Raw genomic sequence first — 18,402 nt, 5'->3', positions numbered from 1 at the left:
CAAATGAACGGGGGGCTGGGTCTCCAGAAGGAGTGGAGAGCCAAGGCCTTCTAGAAAGCCCCTCCAAACCCAGAGCGAGGAAGAGGAGACAGAGGGATGTGGACCCAGGAAAGGAGGCCGGGGACCTGGCTTCCCTGGGAAGCAGGGAGGGGCCCATGCCTGGCAGGCCACCCCGGGCCACAGAGCCCCAGAACAGTTACTACTACCCCACCAGGGTCTCCCTGGAGTCACAGGTCAGGGGTTAACTAGGGGCAGAGGAAGGGCTGACACTTGTCTGTAAATAAGGCAGTCAGACTGCATGTGCACTTGTCAAACTGCATTCCATGGGGACATCTTAGAGATGAAAACAATAGAGGAGAGATGGCGGGGGCAGGCAGAAGAGGAGAAAGAAGAGCTTCAGAAGCCCCCTCCACCACAGCCCCCAGGGGCCTTATTTCCAGGTGGCATCCAGTTACCCCCTCTGATAAAAATGGCAAAATGCAGTAGACTAGGGGGTTTCTCTGGCCATGTCTAACTCCCAAAGTGTAAAACCATAGAGTCTTCATTGTATCCACGTCTAGAACTTGAAGCCCTGAAGAGACAGCAGACGCAGGCCCCACAGCCTCTGCGCTCCACAGTGGGTCAGCCAGACCCAGGGCCCCAAGACCCTAGGACACAGGCTGTGGCGGGCACAACAGTTGTTCGGTTGCTAGGGCAACGTGTGAGGTCACCAACGTCAGTTCCAAGAAATACACTGCACAGGGCAAAGGGCAAGCAGAAGTGGAGCCCACTTGGAAATGCTGACTGACCACTGAGAGCCGGGCAGCCAAACAGGGGAGGGATGCCAGCGGGGACTCTGGGATCAGGCAGACCAGTGCCAAGTTCTACTTCCACGGACTCAAAGGCGGTGATTCCCACACATGCAAGAGCGCTGTGGGTGGCTGGAAGAGGGCAGGAGCCCCCCACCCGGCAGCCCAGGGAGAAGCAGAGACGAGGGTGAGGGGTTCCAGTCCAGATGTGCACAGGAGGACTTGCTGGATGCCCTGGGGCCGCACCCAGAGCCCCGAGCTCCACACCCAGAGAGCCAGGAAATCGGACACCAGTCTGCTAATCCCACACCCTCCTGACCCGGCGTGTTGGGTTCCCTGAACACAAATAGAAAATACCGAGGTCCCTATAGGATAAAAAGGCACAAGTTGACGGGAAAGTCAGCCTGTGGGGGGTGCGCCCCAGGATGGCACCAGTGGTAAAGGCAGCGTCCTATAGCCAAGGGGCCACAGGGGGTGCTGAGAAGCCAAGTCCTATTTCAGCTCTTCCCTCCACCTGCTCGGGAGGAAGCCTCGGGTACCACAGGGTGCTCTCGCTGGCTGCCCACGGCAGGCAGAAAGGGCCTGCAGGGTGTCCCGGCCAGCAGAGAACAGATGACAGGTGGGGCAGGGTGCTCAGGATAAAGATGGCCCCTCGGGAAAAACACCTTCCTTCTCCCATCATAGGGCCATGGCTTTGCTCCTCTTTCAGGGAAAATCCAAATTATCATCAGACTTCTAGAGTGCAGGACCCTAAGTCGGGTACTGCGGTTCTTAGGAGGGGTACCAGACCTCGAGAGGTGACAGAACCCTAACACTCCCGCCCCCAAGGCCTTTGCCAGCCTTGAGACAGGGCACCCTAAGCAGGCTCCGACCCTGCCGTCTGTCTCACCGAGCTCTGGCAATCCCGCACTGGGCCGATGGTGCCTATCCTGGCCCATGGTGAGCAGACCCACAGAGGTGGGGGCCAGGCGGCTGGGCCCTCAGCTGCCCTGCAAGCCGCCTGAGCCTCCCTGGGCGGGCAGAGATGGCGCTTGTGATTTCAGTCACAAGGCCCCTACGGGGAAGGAACCCCCCACCCTGCCCCAAGGACTCAGGCCCGCGGCGACGCCCCTCCTCACGGCTGGCCCGACCGCCAGGCGTCACCTTCTCCCCCCGGCCGCCCAGCAGGCGTCACAGGCCGGGCTGCTGGTGCTGAACCCATGCCTCCGTGAAGGCCCCCAGACACGCGGCGCCCCGCCTCCGGGAAGCCCCCCAGACACGCGGCGCCCCGCCTCCGTGAAGGCCCCCAGACACGCGGCGCCGCGCCTCCGGGAAGCCCCCCAGACACGCGGCGCCCCGCCTCCGGGAAGCCCCCCAGACACGCGGCGCCCCGCCTCCGGGAAGCCCCCCAGACACGCGGCGCCGCGCCTCCGGGAAGCCCCCCAGACACGCGGCGCCCGCCTCCAGTGCTGCCCACAGGACTAAGGCAGAGGCAGACCCAAAACCGCAGGGCAAGGCCGCGAAGGGTAGGCCCCCTCAAACGCTTTCAAAGCAACGGTTCTAAGGAACAGACTCTACAGCTTTAAGAAGCAGGTCAAGCGTTCTCCGGTTATTTTGGGAGCGGAGGAATAAAGCTGCTCAGAGCCATCGTGCTGGTGAGAGATACCAACCGCCTGAATCATGGGCTATTAGTGAGCGTTTCATAAGGCCCTCAGGTTGGCAGCCCCGAGGGGCAGGAAAACAAGCAGACGTGTGCGGGGAAACTAGGTCCACGGCCTCGTGGAGGCCGCTGAGACCGGCCCACGGGTGGAAGCGAGCACTGACGCGGGCCCGGCACTGACAGATCCCCGCGGGGGCTGACGGTGGTCGCCGTCCGGGGCGGCCGACCCTGCCTGTGACAGCCCAGCGCGCACACGCTGGTGGCCGCCCTGCAAGCCCACCAGGCAGGGAGAAGAGTCCGCGAGGCAGAAGCTGTTTCCAGAAGCAGCATCGAGGGGAGCCTGCCTGGTGCTGGTGGAGATGGTTCCCCAGGTGCTTCCTGACAAAGCACACGTGGTGGCGCCGGGGGAGGGGCTGGGAGAAGGCGCTTCCCTGGCCCCCAGCTCCAAAGAGGCTAGGGGACCGCCTGGCACTCTAGATGGGGACTGGGGACCAGAGGGGTAAGGGAGGAGAAGGGGGCGGAAGTCCATCTGTAGGGCCACCATCGCCATCAGATTTGGAAAGGTCTGCCCCTGGCACAGGCGGGTGAAAGATCACCAGCAGGCAGTGGCGCCAGGCGCCTCTGCTCATCGCCTCTGCTCGGGGGGATGAACGCACACGTGGAAAGTTTGTCAAATCCAGAGACAGAAGGGGAAAAAAAAGTAGATGCAAAGAACAAGATCAGGAATAAAGCAGGGAGAGAATGCACAGAGTGGTAAGCAGAGAAACTTCCAGTATCAGGTTGCCTAGATTCAAACCCTGCCACTTCCTAGTCCTGTGACTCCGACAAGCTGCTCAACCCTCTGTGGCTGTTTCCCCATTTCTGAAACAGGGAGCACTGTTTGTGGTGACTAGAAAGTTCTCACGACAATGGCTGTCACAGAATACATGCTCAGTAAAGGTCAGCCATCTTCATCGTCACCTACATCATTTTCTACTGGCCTCAGAAAAAAAGCTGATTTTCCATTAACCAAAATAATTCAAGAAGGGAAGAGATTCTAGATTACCTGAAGTCATGGTTAACTGAGGGCTAATTCATTTACACAATGATGTGGGGCTAATGACTAGCTGCATCCATTGATCCTAATTGTCTATCCTTAAAACTACAAGATTTTATTAACTTCAGATTTTTCACCAAGTAGGCAGATAAGTCTCAGTGTTACACATTTTTATGTTTTCCCAAAGCAGGATTCAACTTTTAAAATAACAAAATGTATTTCTCCAAGAACTTGAGAATTTCCAAGAAATGTTTTCCTTTGAACAAATACATAAAAAGGTATAGGTGGAGCAACCAGAAACATCATTAAAATGATACAATCACCAACATTAGGCACCATCTGCATTGTAAACCTAGACACTGGATATTCTCAGTTAAAACCCACCGCATGTGCCCACTGCAATCAGATAAAGGGAGTTCTGTCCGTCCTCCCCCAACACAGACACATCAACACAAAGACCCTAAAGGACTTTGCCATGAAGTCCCTAGACAGGAAATCTTTGCACTACACTTCAGTATCTGGCCAACCAAGACCACCTTTAGTGTTTCTCATTTGGGAAATCCTTTGGCCTTGCTCTCCATTTTTCCAGGGGAAACTTAGAACTGTTATACTCTGCACTCCCAAAACATTTTAAAAAGCCTCTTTGTAAATTCTGATGGAGATTTCATCATCTGTACCCCGGATAAGAAATCCAAGAGGGGCCCCTGCTTACCTTCAGTTTTGTCCTTTCCGGACTCAGCTTACTCTGGGTAGTTCTGCATCTTTTGTTTCAATTTTGACTATCTCCCCCCCACCAATATGTTTTCAACAGCCTACTCTTAATGATGGGGTTCTGTCCTCTTTTGGTGTGGGGCGGTGCGGAGGGGGGATTCTCTATTTTTCAACTGTGTTTCTACAAATTCTCAATCTGTAGCTTGTAGGCCTGATCTTTATGTCAGCAGCTGGGGGTTCAGGACATGGTGGGTCCTGAACACTATTGTATTCTTGTCCCCCTTTCCCTACCCTTCAAGACCCAACTCAAATCCCACAAACCTTGAAAAGCTCTCAGGCTACCTTGGCCTGAAGCTCACCATTCCCTCTCTGAACCATCATTACCAGACCCTATTCACCAGTGGGAAACCGTGTGCAGTATTTTCTTGGAACGTGCATTCTATTATTTTAACATCTTCTTTGACTTTTCACTGAAGCACACATCCCCCTCTTCCCGTGACACCCCCTCACCTCCCACCTCCCCCGCTTCTGCGTATGATGTTCAAACCTCTGCCATCCTTCAAGCCCCAGATCAACGACACCCCCCTCAAGAAACCTCCCAATTCTCACAACTCCCTTCTGACTCCAGAAGCCCTGAACTTGGGGACGTGTCATGTCCCACGGTGTAGGAGGCTACCTCTGTTCACGCAGCCTTATCCTCAGCACCCGGCCGCACCCTTGTGACCCCCCCGAGCAGCCATCATACCCTGCATGTGGACCGTCTCCAGAGCAGCCTGAGCGCACAGACCCCAGCTCACGGAACACAGCTTCACGGGCAAGGTTCTTACCCACCCACCACTCGTGCTCCTCCGTGGACAGCCCCTAAAACCAAGCTGCCCAAATGCCCCTTGCTACAGCCACATTAGCTCAGTCCTCAGGTCCTTGCTTGGGCTGCCCCCTCGGCCTGAAAGGCCCTTTCCTCGTGGTCTCTTCCTGGCTGCCCTCCCTGCAAGACTCAGCGCTGCCTCTTCCAGGAAGCCCGCTCTGCATGCTCCACCAGCCCCTCACTAGGTTGCCCATTCTTTGTCCTGTCCTCCAGCCTGCTGGGAGACAGGCTTAGAGCTTTCTGGATGCCTCTGGCGGCGGTTGGGGTTGGGGGAGCTCTGCAAACAGCAGTGTGGGCACAGATCACCTGGGATCCTGTAACAGGAAACTTTGATCAGGGTGGGCCCAAGGCATCCCTGAGATGCTGAGTGATGCCACACCATAGGTCTGCAGGCCTGCATGAGCAGGGCCCCTGAACAGCGTTTCTCTGCCCTGGGCGCACCTGACCACCACCCTTGCAGCTGAAGCATGACCACACTCGGGCCCACCTGGTGCCAGTTAAGGGGGACATCCAGCCCTGGGCCCAGGAGCCGCAGCTTCATCAGCTTCTCTGGGTGATGCCCACGTGCAGATGCAGCCGGGAACCAAGCCAAGCCCTTGCCTGTTTCTGAGCATCTCCCCACTGCCACTCAGCACCTCGTAAACAAACACTCCCCCTTCAGGAAAAACCTCGAGTGATGGTGGACAAGCATCTCCAGCCGCACACGCCACGACCGGCAACGGCAGATGAGAGGCGAGCACAGCCGTGCCCCCTGCCTCCTCCGAACCGCCTTCTCTCGGCAGCCTCAGCCCGGCCCAGGGCTCCTGCCCACTGTCACCAGCCACGTGGGGCAAAGGGCTCCTTCTTGGTCCACCTACCAGGCCAGGCCAGGCTCTCCCTGGACACCAACTGAGCAACTCGGCTTTGGTGAAATCCTCCAGCCTTGGACTCTCTGAGGTTTACTTTGTTTTAATTTTATTATTTTATTAAATTACATATTTGTGTGTTAGCCGCTCAGTCGTGTCCGACTCTTTGTGACCCCATGGACTATTGGACTGTAGCCCACCAGGCTCCTCTGTCCATGGGACTCTCCTCTGTCCATGGGACTCTCCTGGAGTGGGTTGCCATTTCCTTCCCCAGGGAATCTTCCCGACCCAGGGACTGAACCCGGGTCAGGCAGCAGGCAGATTCTTTTACCACTGAACCACCAGGGAGGCTATAAACTATAAGTTTATATCTATTAATTATGCATTACACCATTGTTATTATTTTATAATTTCTTCTTCACAGTGAAAATGCAGCCGTGCAACATGGGCCCCTGCACCGTGGTCCCTGCCACCCTCTGGGAAGCAGCGGAGGGAATGTCAACCTCTCAGGGATGGCGAGTCAAGGTTCATGAAGACCAACTGGGCGCTTGGGAAGAGGAGTTTTTGGACCTGAGCTCAGAATTTGGGCAGGAGCACAAAGTATCAAGAGAATCACGTGAGACACGACAAGGATTTATCTTCAGGACACTTAGCAGTGGCGGGAAATGCCAGGCTCTGGGGTACTACAGAGGACCGGGTCAGATTCAGCTGCCCGCATGCCCTCCTGGTCTGCAGTCTCAGTGCTGAGCCCCGGGGGCAGGGGCGGGGCCGGTGGCAGTTCTAACCACAGGGACGGGCTCCCCACCTCCCCCAAGCTCACCTGGCCTCCAGAAAGGCACAGTGACATCAGTCACCCGCTTCCTGGGAAGGACTGATGCCTCCTACATGCCTAGGAGATGGCCACACCAGTCCCTAACGGGTGAGAAAAACGGATGCCCAGCCACAGACAGGAGTGAGCTCTGTCCCTGCGGATGTGAGCCAAAAAAGTCCACTCACCACCAAGGGAAAAGCTACAAACACGCTAAGCCCTGAGGAAAGCTGAGCTGGGAGGGCTGTGAACACCTCCCAGGGAGGGCAGGCCCTGACCTCTCAGGCGAGAGACCCGCCTGTACGTGCTGACTTCCCACGACGGGGAAGTGGGGACAGGACACGGCGGGAGGCAAGGACGCAAAACCCCGAAAGATGAGGCATAAAGTCAGAGTCTCTGGATTCCAACCAAGAGGACTTTTACAGGAAGGAAACAGGAAGATCCAACACGCTCTTAGAGAAAAGACTCGCTCAACCTCAGGCCTCGCCTCACACGGCACAGGTGTGGGTTTTCTAGGCAGCCCGGCGTCTGCCCTGGAAGGCTAGGCCTCCGCCCCGTCTCAGCCCATGGGACTCGGGGAAGCCGACCCCTCCGAGCACTCTGTTCCCCGGGCCAAGGGCAGGCGCGGGGCCCAGCAGAACCAGAGGGGCCCCAGGAATCCTTCTGGGAAAGGAGCCCCTCCTCTGCCCACGCAACTGGGGGCTGCAGGGACAAGAGCCTGCAGCCGCTGGGGGCCCTCCTGCCATGGTGGGGCAGGGTAAGGAAGGGGCCAGAGACACAGGGCCAGACCGCCAGCAGCGCCACCCGGGCACTGAACCCGCCGTGCCGAGCGGAGGGCTTTATCAGTTCTGTGAGGAACAAGAGCCTCCTGATTTGAGCCAGTCTGAGAAGGGCTTCTGTCACTAACAAGTGACAAAAATCCTAATTAATGCTTCCCTCCCCCAAACAAAGCCCAACTCTTCTGACGTTTTCCTTCTTAGTAAAGTTTAGCTTATCTCACTCAGCATGTGTTTGGACAGCCTGCCGATCTGATTTTGCAGTCGCTCACCCCTGAGGTTTCTGAGGAGAATGTGGGGAGATGGACCTTGGCAAGCACACAAGTGTCGCCTCTGCCCTCCCTGGTGCCCTGACCCCCCACCAGCTTGGCCCCGAGACCATCCCTCAATTCAGGTGGAGGGTCCGTGCCCCTGGGCAGGCCTGGCCTCTTAGTGGCCCCTGTGGGTCCAGCCCAGGGCCTGCCCGACAGCCTGCTCCCTCTTCACCGATGGTAACAAGAGCCCTGGCCAAAGGCTGGCTGAGGCAGGTCTTCTGGATACTGCAGAATCAGTGAGGCTGGTCCCAGGCTCCAATGTGGACGCCCAGCTTAAACACTCGTCAGAAAGAAAGTTGCTTCCAGATGCACATCAAAGCAGCCAGGTCGCTCTGATGTTCAGAGTGAGGGTAAGATCAGGAGACCGCACAGGCAGCCCCCAGGGCGTGCTGATCCGGGCTGGGCTCTGTCCCAGCCGTGCACCCCAGCCGGGGGGTGGACCTCGGACCCCTCCTCCCCGCTCCAGGTCTAACCTGCCCATCTGCTGACAACGATGGCACTGACGACCAGGCCTCCTGGGATCAGCCAGGGCCAAGGCTCCAAAGCTCACCCACACCCAAGACTGACTTATACTCACAGCAACCGGGGGTGAGGTGGCAGCGAGTCCACCGTACACAGCTTGGTGGATGGCACAGGCCCCGCACCAGCCTGGATGCCTGCTTCTAGACCCTTCCCTCGCATGCTAAAGGGGCGCATGGCGTCCACCACCTGAAGGGTGACACAGGCAGTGAGCAGCCTCAAAGGACTCGGCACTGCATCGGGCAGGCAGTAAGGGCTCAGGAACCATAGTCATCTCACAAGTGGGGAGCCTGGGTCCCTAAAAGTCCTTCCGCTGTAAGCATCTGCGATTTGGGACCCCCGGTCCAATCCTCATCGCTTAGGAAAGCTGCAAGCGGTGGGAGGTGACACCTCAGCCAGAGATGGCTCATGCCTGGGGGCAGGAGGTGGGCGCTGAGGGCAAGCACCACTCTGCGACCCACAGGTCACACCAGGGACACAGGGCCATGGCCTCCGCCCCCCTGAGGGCTCCGTGACTGTTTCACTGGGTCGATCAAATTCAAGTCAACATCTTCATAAACAAAGCCAGGCACCTGGAGCTCCCTGCTGATCTTTAGGCAGAGACGAGTTTCTTCAAGGATGAACCCCTGGAGACAGAGTCAGAGCCCCAGGGTCTGAAGCAACAGCACAACAGCCGGCAGATGGACTCAGACTTCCTGGGTCCCGGTCCTGGCCCTGTCCTTTCTAGGTCTGTAACTGACACAGCACCTAATCCCTAGGATCCAGGGAGTTGGCGTGTGCAGAGCTCTTCACTGGTTCCCTGGACACGCAAAGGGCAGGCAAGGGGGCAAAACTCAGCTATTCCCAGCACCAGAGGGTGCCCGCTCTGTGATCTGAGTGGGGCCCTGCCCCCCTCCCGGCTCTGGCCCTGGACGCCTGGCTTGGCCACCCTGGGGGCTGCTCCCTGCTGTGACAAAGCCACCGCCACTACACGGAGCCTGCAGGGTCTTTGCTGGCTCCAGCTCGGCGAGCTCAGCGCAGCGCCCTTACCTGTAGGTTGCCACCTCCAGGCTGAGGCCAGTCTTCACCTGCACAAGCTCCTGGTAGTCCCGCAGCCGGTCAGCCATGGCCAAGGTGAGGGCTGCCTTCTCATCCTCCAGGTAGGCGATCTCTCTCTAAAGAGAACAGAAGGTTTGGAGGTCAGGGGGCTGGAGCTCTGCGGGGTCCAACAAAGAAAGAGATAAAAAATTTCCAGATTTATTAAAAACACCATCATCGCAAGGATGATTTTTAAATAGTGTATTTCTCCCACCTGGAAAAGTTTTGGTTTTTTTTTTTAATCACTTAAGGAAGATGTGATTAGCACACAGAATTTTCTGTTCATACTCCCTAATAATAATGAAAGCTTGTAAAGCATTTCTACACCTTAGACATCAGTCAGCATAGGTAAGTAAATACACTGACACTGGCGAAATAAGGTGCTATTTAAAAGAAGCCAAGACTAGAAAGCAGGGATTTTACTACATTTAAAGCAGAAGTCACTCAGATCTGAAACAGAATTTCCCCCACACTCACAATTTCCCCAGTTATATAAGCTGATACAGACTTCTTTGCTTCACCTAGACAAGCTACTTTAAAATCATCTGGGAGAAAAGTTACATTGATGAGACAAGAAAATATTCAGGGCATAAATGTCAAAAGTCAGACCTGGATATAAACCTTTATGACTGTTCTCATAGCACACGGTTAATAAGGGCTCCCGGGCATGTGTTCACATTGTCCCCACAGCAGTTCCGCTCCCAAAGGGTTAACTGCATCCGTCCACGTCCTGCTGGTTGGGAGACACCGCAGGGCACTGCCTGCTGCCTCCTGCACTCCCCACTCCCCTGCCTCCCCCCATCCCCACCCCCATCTCTAGAAAAATGTCCTTTTCATACGAGTCATACAACACACAACTGATGAACCGGATTTAAAATGAAATGACCAAGATAATATTACCTTCCTCAAAATGTACCAGTTTAAATCGACAATGTATTTTAACAAACACAATGGTTTCATTTATACCATTTCCCAGTTCTGCACTACTCTGCATTAACAGTTTACATAGCATTTTATAGTCATGCTGGGGAATAATTAGCTGAACAAATACTTAGAACTTTGAGTAAGTCCACATTAACTTCTGGTTTGCAAATATTTCTGAATATAATTAACTAAAAAGCTTACATTCTTAGACAATTATCTTTGTGGAATTTAAAAATTGTAAGACTACTGGGAGAAGGAAATCTATTTTCATTTATCACATAATCCCTCCATCAAAGGCATCTGGCAACATGCTGACCGTCCAAAATCAATACAGTGTCTATGAAACTAAGGAATGACGGCAACTAAGGTCTCACGCTGGATTTACCACCTAAAAAGAAGCATGATCAGCGCGCAAATAATTCTGCTCCTCATAGCAGTTCTATACATCTAAACTAATAATTGCTGTTATGTTCTTTTTGTCTATATAAAGTATGCTAAAAACAAAAACTGAACCTACTGAGCTTTGAAAGCAAAGGAATAATTTTAAAGCAAAGCAATAAATTTAAGAAGCGCTAGGTAATATCTGCGGAGAAGGCAATGGCAAGCCACTCCAGTACTCTTGCCTAGAAAATCCCATGGATGGAGGAGCCTGGTAGGCTGCAGTCCGTGGGGTCGCTAAAGGTCGGACACGACTGAGCGACTTCACTTTCACTTTTCACTTTCACACATTGGAGAAGGAAATGGCAACCCACTCCAGTGTTCTTGCCTGGAGAATCCCAGGGACGGGGGAGCCTGGTGGGCTTCCGTCTATGGGGTCACACAGAGTCGGACACAACTGAAGTGACTTAGCAGCAGCAGTAGCAGCAGCAGGTAATATCTGAGGGTGGATAAGTGTAAACACCCTCCAAAACTGGCATTATAAATAAAGAGGTTCATCAAAGCAGACCATTGGCCAGTCTTGATTTAAGTCACAGCTACCAGAATTTGGTCACGCATGACATTTACATATTCTGTTCCCCCATTTTAGAGGAAGTATAAACTCAGGTACAAGGTTACAGTATGAAATGTTCTGTAACATAAGTATATGAACCCTTCCTACTAGAGGAAATTTCACCTAAATATTAAAATTTGATGACATACAGTAATGTCTTCTTTTCAGAGAAGTTCAAATTATTGTTAAAATGCTTAGGAAAAGAACCAGACATATTCAATTCTCTAACCACAAACCTCCTAGGCAAGTCAAGATCGCCCAGCCATACCAAGGAGGGAGCACGAAGATTTTTCTCCCTCCCAGGGGCCCAGAACAGTTCTGTACCCCACAAAATAAGAAGAGGAAAATCAAACTGTGTTTAAGTTACAATAAGAGCAGTTCCAGCCACATTCCCATGTGAGTCAAGTCTCCCTAAACTGTCAAAGGAAAACTCATTGACTTCTGGAAACAGGAACATAAGAATGACTGGCTCCCAGCAGTCTCCACAGGAGCTGGAAGCCATCCTGCTGGTTGAATAAAGCGTCAGACTTGGCCTCCAGTTCTCCAGAAGTTTTCAGATCCTGGGCCAGGCCAAGGCACTTGAGCCTGACACACAGCAGTGAGTTCTAACCCAGGCAGAGCAGTTTTGCCGAGTGATACAAGAGCTGGGGAAAAAGGTCACCTTTTCAGTTGCTATTTTAGAGAACTTCTGGGTGACTCACAATGGATGATGAAATGCAAGCTACACAAGGGAAAGTATGCTGCACTCGGTGTCCAAAGAATTCCCTTTCTCTTAACCAAACCTGAGTGGCTCCTAGCTAAGCACATCACCCAGACACAAGAGGAAGCAAGTGCAAATGTCACCTTGAATGCTGGAGCTCGAGGGAATTTAAATACTATGATAACCTCATTTAGATGCAAAAACTAAAAGTAAGTGTTAATAACAATGCATTGACTGGATGCTAAGTATTTGCAGCTCTGACCCAGGTCACACTCTAAACTCCAGCCTCATCGTTTGATGAGATCAGGTAGCTATCTCGGAGGCATTTCAAACCCAACTCTGCTCTCCCACCCAAGCCTGCCTTCCAGAACCAACCCAGCTCCTCCAGCCCCAAGCCCTGGAGAGCACTTGATTTCTCCCTCTCTCCCACCATATCCAATCCATCTGCAAAGCCTATGGGCTTCAACTTCAGGGTGAAGTCGTACTTCTGCCCTTCGCTGCTGCCCATGGCCCAATCCTCCAGCACCTCCTGTCTTGATGGCAAGGTCTCCAAAAGAGATCACCCTGCTCCCAGCTGTGTGGTTGGAACTGCACTTAACTTACAGTCTGATTTTCCTTCTCTTCTTTTGCGGGGTGCAGAACTGTTCTGGAAGGGAGAGAAGTTTTGTGTTACCTCCTTGGCATGGCTCGGAGATCTTGACCTGCTTAGCAGATTTGCAGTCAGAGCACTGAATGTGTCTGATATTTTTTTTCTAAGCATTTTAACAATTATTAAATTTCTCTGCTACAGACCATGGGGTCACAAAGAGTTGGACATGACCGATGCGACTTAGCACGCACAAACTTCTTTGCAAAGAAGCTATGTGCAACACAGCAGCCAAGGAGACTCCCTGAAGACACAGGTGACCATTCCTCTCTGCAGAGCCCTCCAGTGGCTTCCTGCACGCTCAGAGCAAAAGCCCAGGTGCTGCGGTGGCCCCCTCCCCCCTCCCCCACACGCCCCGGTCACACCCGCCCCTGAACGCACTGTTTCCACCTCCAACCTCGGAGGTAAAGGACTCGTCTGTTGAGTCTCTTATGTCCCCTGCTGTACCCCCAGGACTTTAGGGGCAAGCTTGGCACACTAAGTGCTCAGTGTGGGCTACGTTCATCAGCCCTAGCTCACAGATGGGGAAACGGAGACACAAACATGGCAGAGCCAGAAATGAGACCCAAGCAGGGCAGCTAAACTGACTCTATTACAATCAAAAGAAAGTTCTCAGTCGTTCACACCTCAGCGGTTGTGTAAGCTGTCCAGGGCCAGCCTCGAGGCTAAAAGCACACTTTCACAAGCCAAAATCTCTGTGTTCACGGGTAAGGCTGGTGTAAATCACAAACATCTTCCAGTTTTGGCCTGAAGTCCCTTGCTGCAGACTGGGAGGCAGGGTTCAAGTGATCTGTGCTCAGTCGCTCAGCTGTGACCAACTCTTTGTGGCCCCATGAACTGTAGCCCACCAGGCTCCCCTGTCCATGTAATTTTCCAGGCAAGAATACTGGAGTGGGTTGCCATTTCCTTCTCCAAGGGATCTTCTCAACCCAGGGATCAAACCCACATATCTTACAATGTCCTGCATTGGCAGGCGGATTCTCTTCCACCACACCACCTGGGAAGCTTCAAGAAATCTGAACTATACCAAAATGCTGGGGACTTGGATGTCAGTTCATCAAACTTCTCTGGCAAATCTGAGGCAAGGGGCCTACCAGACTGGCCTAAGGCATGTAGGCCATCTGGGAAGGCCCGCTTTTCCCAGAGAGTCCTAGTGAGCAGCTTTCCCCTGTGAGTTGCAGACGCAGCCCAGAGCCTGGATACTGTGAGGGGGTTCCTGCCTCCAAACAGGGATTTCCATTAAACCATATGGGAAACAGAAGAAAGTAAATGAATGACTTAACTCTGAAACTATTCTGACAACAGCCAGCTGGAAGCGTCTGAAAGCATTTTAGAATTTTAGATTAACAGGCACCTCTGTGCTAGTCCTTAGGAAGAACAGGGATCATCATTGTATGAAAGCAAAATGAACAGTGGTTTAAAGTCCGTTTTAACAGAATAGATAGAAGAGAGGGAATACTGCCCAGTGGTTAGTTGCTCAAGCAGTGAAGCCACAATCAAACTCAGGCTCAGCTACTTACTAACTGGGTGACCTATGGGCCTCAGTTTCGTCATCTGCAAGATGGCGCAAATACTGGTGTCCACTTCCTAAGACTGGCATGAGGGCTAAGAGTGAATACACATGTGATGGGCTTCGTACCTGTGGTACCTGGCATCAGTTCAGTTCAGTAGCTCAGTCGTGTCCGACTCTCCGCGACCCCATGAATCACAGCACGCCAGGCCTCCCTGTCCATCACCAACTCCAGGAGTTCACTCAAACTCATGTCCACAGAGTCGGTGATGCCATCCAGCCATCTCATTCTCTGTCGTCCCCTTCTCCTCCCACCCCCAACCTTTCCCAGCATCAGAGTCTTTTTCCAGTGAGTCAACTCATCGCATGAGGTGGCCAAAGTATTGCAGTTTCAGCTTTAGCATCAGTCCCTCCAATGAACATCCAGGATTGATCTCCTTTAGAATGGACTGGTTGGATCTCCTTGCAGTATACAAGAAGCTAATTCTCAATAATGAAACTTGTATTACAGTTGTTGCTGTTGCTGAGTCACTTCAGTCGTGTCCGACTCTGTGTGACCCCATAGACGGAAGCCCACCAGGCTCCCCCGTCCCTGGGATTCTCCAGGCAAGAACACTGGAGTGGGTTGCCATTTCCTTCTCCAATGTGTGAAAGTGGAAAGTGAAAAGTGAAAGTGAAGTCGCTCAGTCGTGTCCGACCCTTAGCGACCCCACGGACTGCAGCCTACCAGGCTCCTCCATCCATGGGATTTTCTAGGCAAGAGTACTGGAGTGGCTTGCCATTGCCTTCTCCGTGTATTACAGTAAATTAGTTAAATCAGGTCTTATATTTTCAGTCTCCCCAGGGTAGCTTCTTTAGAAGATGAAATACTCACTCTTAAACAAAATTTCTAGCATTTTTACACTCCTTAAAAATAAAACACTAATGCTTGGTGTTGAGTCTTTTGGAATGCATTTTGAAATATGGTTGTTTTAAGCTAACTGGTGAAAGATTCAGGGTATGGATAAGGAAATACACAGTACGATAAAACCTGCAAGTCCTTATCAACATGGTCCTTCATCTTTATTTACTTTTAGCGGAATGAAGCAAATTCCAATAAGAGAGGTATCAGGTGTGACCCCAGGGAAGGGCCCTGGAGTCCCAGTGTCAAAGAAGGTAATCTGAACTGCATGTCAAGTGCCCACCTCTCCTGGAATCAGAGGAACTCTACTTCTATCTGTTTCACAGCTGGGGGCACACTTAAGCGTTAACAGGGAGCCAAAGGGTTCTGCTGCTAAAAGGAACACTGAAGCCAGAGCTTCCAGGTCCAAAATGAGCCCAGTGGGCTGTGACTGCAAGAGAACAGTAAGGACTGAGCCCACGAAACATGCCTCAGAGAAGGCTTTTCCAAACCTGCTTGCATAGCAGGGGCCCTTGACGTGTGGCAGGGGTTCTCTACAAAGGGGTTTAGTGGGCAGGGAGCTTGGCAGACACTTCCCTTTGGTTAAAAGCTCCGTGAAAGCCTACATTAAAGACACTTTCTAGCTTTCACTCAACACAGAACATAGGGCCCTCTGGAACTGGTGTCCCTGGCTACCATCATTGGAAAGGGAAGACACTCCAAGACAAATTGTTAACTTGAAGCTATAAACGGTTTCCTTTCAAATATTTCTGAATTTGTGTGGATGCGGTCTTAAACTGTCAGCATAAGAACTAATGACAATAGTAGGATTTGGGAATGTTTTCCATTCTAGCGCAGTCTGGGGAGAACCAGGGCTAACCGTAGGACTGGGCTGGGTGTACAGGTCATAAACCAGCCACAGGTGTCACACTGTCAGTGTGAGAAGCCAGAGCTTTACTTCTCTGGATGAGAAACTGTTTATAGTACCTGAACTTGTAATAACATCCTGCCAGAGACCTGCCTTACCCCAGCTTCTACCCAGAGAGATCTGACATCAGCGTGTTCTATGAGGAAAACATCTCTGATCAAGTTCTTCTCTGCATTAAGATCCCTGCCTCTCCTAAGTACAAACAAGGCGGCGGCCCAGGGAACCCCGATCAGTTGCTTCCCACGGGGAAACCATTCTGCCAAAATAAAAACCCGATTTGGAAGACAATTTACGTTTTCCCCAGAGGCGACCTAGTGCGCAACGGTGCTGCCACTTTGAACGACTCACGATAAGAGCTTGGCATTGCCTAGAAACCTCCCAACGCTGGGGCCTGTCTGAGGAGGAAGGAGCTGTCACCTCTGGAAGTCACTTTAGGGGGCTTCCTGGTCGACTTTAAAGTGAACTTAGTCCTGAAGTACAGGAAATAGCAAAGAGAACCTGGAGCCTAGGGAGTCACTGGTCAGGCTGCACCCAGGCCGGCTGAGGGCTACACAAACTGACAAGCAGAGAAGGACCCCGCCCCTGGGCACGAAGAGCCAACGCTTCGCTCTCCACGTCCAGCGGGGGATCCTGAGGCCGCGCCGCGGAGTCGGGCGGTCCCTTCGGTGCCGGGGTCCCCAGGGTCACCCCCTGGGCCGGGGACGCCGCGCCGGGCCTGAACGCGGCGCCGTCCGGGAACCCCTCACCAGCCCGGCGCCCGGGGCCGTTCCGGCTCACCGACCTGCCGCTCCTCGGCCTGCAGCTCTGACGCCTCGCGCACCCGCAGCAGCTCCTCCTCCAGCAGCGCCCGCAGCTGCTCCAGCTCGAGCGCCTCGCGCCTCAGCGCCTCCGCCTCCTGCGCGCACAGCCGCGTCTCCTCCTCGGCCTCGCGCCGGCTCTCCCGGCCGCGCCGCAGCGCCTCCTCCAGCTCGCGCACCTCGTCCTCGTACCGCTGCACGGTCTCCCGCCAGGCCTCGGCCACCAGCAGCGCGCAGTCCTCGTGCAGCTCCCGCAGGCGCGGCGGGGGCGCGGCGGGGCCGGCGACGCGGCCGCGGTAGCGCAGGGTCAGGCCGGCGGCGCGCGCGCGAAGCTCCCGCACGTCGCGCTCGCGGGCCACGTCCAGGCCGCGGCGCTCGGCCTGCAGGCGGCCCAGCAGCGCCTCGAGGGCGGCGCGCGCGGCCAGCTCCTCCTGCAGCTCGCGGCGCTGCGAGTCGAGCTCGGCGTCCAGGCGGCCGCGGGCGGCGCGCGCCTCCTCGCCCAGCAGCTGCAGCTCCCGCAGCTCGCGCCGCAGGGCGTCGCGCTCGCCCTGCGCCAGAGCCGTGGCCCAGCTCAGTTCGTCCAGCTGCCGCCGCAGGCCGCGCGCCTCCTCCGCGCAGCGGGCCTCCGCCTCGGCCCACAGCCCCTCCTGGCCGCGCCGGCCGCGCAGCTCCTCTTCCAGGAGCAGGTTCTCGCGCTCCAGCTCCCGCACCCGGCACACGTAGTCGTACAGCCGGGCGTTGAGCTCCTGCAGCTCGGCCTTCTCAGGACCCGTGTGCAGCCGCCAGGACAGCATCTTGCTGGGGTGCGGGGCTCCCCCGGCCGCCTGCTTCCCTCCGAACCCGGTCTTGTCCCCTCCGCCGCGCCGCCCCAGCCCCGCCGCCGCTCCGGAGGCCCGCAGACTGGGGCGCTAACCGGCGCGCCGCGGCTCCTGGTCCGCCCGGCGGGCGGGAGTGGGCGCGGCCTCCAGCCAATCAGGGCGCGGCTCGAGCTGGCACCGCGGCCGCGCGGCGCCCCCTGCCGGCGTGATCGTGGCCCCGCGCGGCTGTCCCGCCCGGGGACAGTCCGGGAAACCGCGGGCGGGCCCGCAGAAGGGATGCCCAGGAGCTCAGGTCAGTGCAGCCGCTCAGTCGTGTCCGAATCTTTGCGACCCCATGGACTGCAGCACGCCAGGCCCCCTGTCCATCACCAGCTCCAGGAGTTCACTGTCCATTGAGTCAGTGAAGCCATCCAACCACCTCATCCTCTGTCGTCCCCTTCTGCCTTCAATCTTTCCCAGCATCAGGGTCTTTTCCTATGAGTCAGCTCTTTGCATCAGGTGGCCACAGTATTGGCGCTTCAGCTTCAGCATCAATCCTTCCAGTGAACATTCAGGACTGATTTCCGCAGTGCTCCCCGTTGTGGTCCTCCATTCACGCAGGCGCACATCGCCACCTGGCCGTTGCTTGCAGGCTGCAGGGCAGCTGTGATGTCAGCACCCAGACCACTCTGGAAGTCCCACCAGTACGACATCTCTGCTGGGCCACACTGGGGCACTGTGGAGCGGCTCTCAGCTTGCAGGCGTTTGTTCTCAATTCTTCAACTCTCCACGTTATTAGGGCTTCTTCTATCCCACCTCTTCCGGCTTCGCAGGGTAGGAGGGCCTTCTCA

General features: G+C 54.7%; 1 protein-coding gene across 2 annotated transcripts in view; it reads right to left on the bottom strand.

Annotated features, from left to right (window-relative positions):
- SYNM (synemin) overlaps window positions 1-17,665 on the bottom strand; it is a 28,742-nt gene extending 11,077 nt beyond the window's left edge. The window contains exons 1-2 of one of the 2 annotated variants that reach the window (XM_055417705.2): window positions 16,739-17,665; window positions 9,331-9,455 (exon numbers count right to left, since the gene is read on the bottom strand). In XM_055417705.2, coding sequence (XP_055273680.2) covers window positions 9,331-9,455; window positions 16,739-17,548 — 935 coding nt within the window. In that variant the 5' untranslated portion in view covers window positions 17,549-17,665. The remainder of the gene's footprint in view (window positions 1-9,330; window positions 9,456-16,738) is intronic. The other variant, XM_055417707.2, reaches the window with a different exon arrangement.
- Between the last annotated feature and the right edge of the window lie 737 nt (window positions 17,666-18,402).

The sequence above is a fragment of the Moschus berezovskii genome, chromosome 21 (assembly GCF_049115385.1).
Source record: "Moschus berezovskii isolate FMDL1 chromosome 21, NW_MosBer_1.0, whole genome shotgun sequence".
Lineage (NCBI taxonomy): Eukaryota > Metazoa > Chordata > Mammalia > Artiodactyla > Moschidae > Moschus > Moschus berezovskii.
The sequence above is the reverse complement of the archived record's forward strand: the minus strand, read 5'-3'. Positions and strand labels throughout refer to the sequence as shown.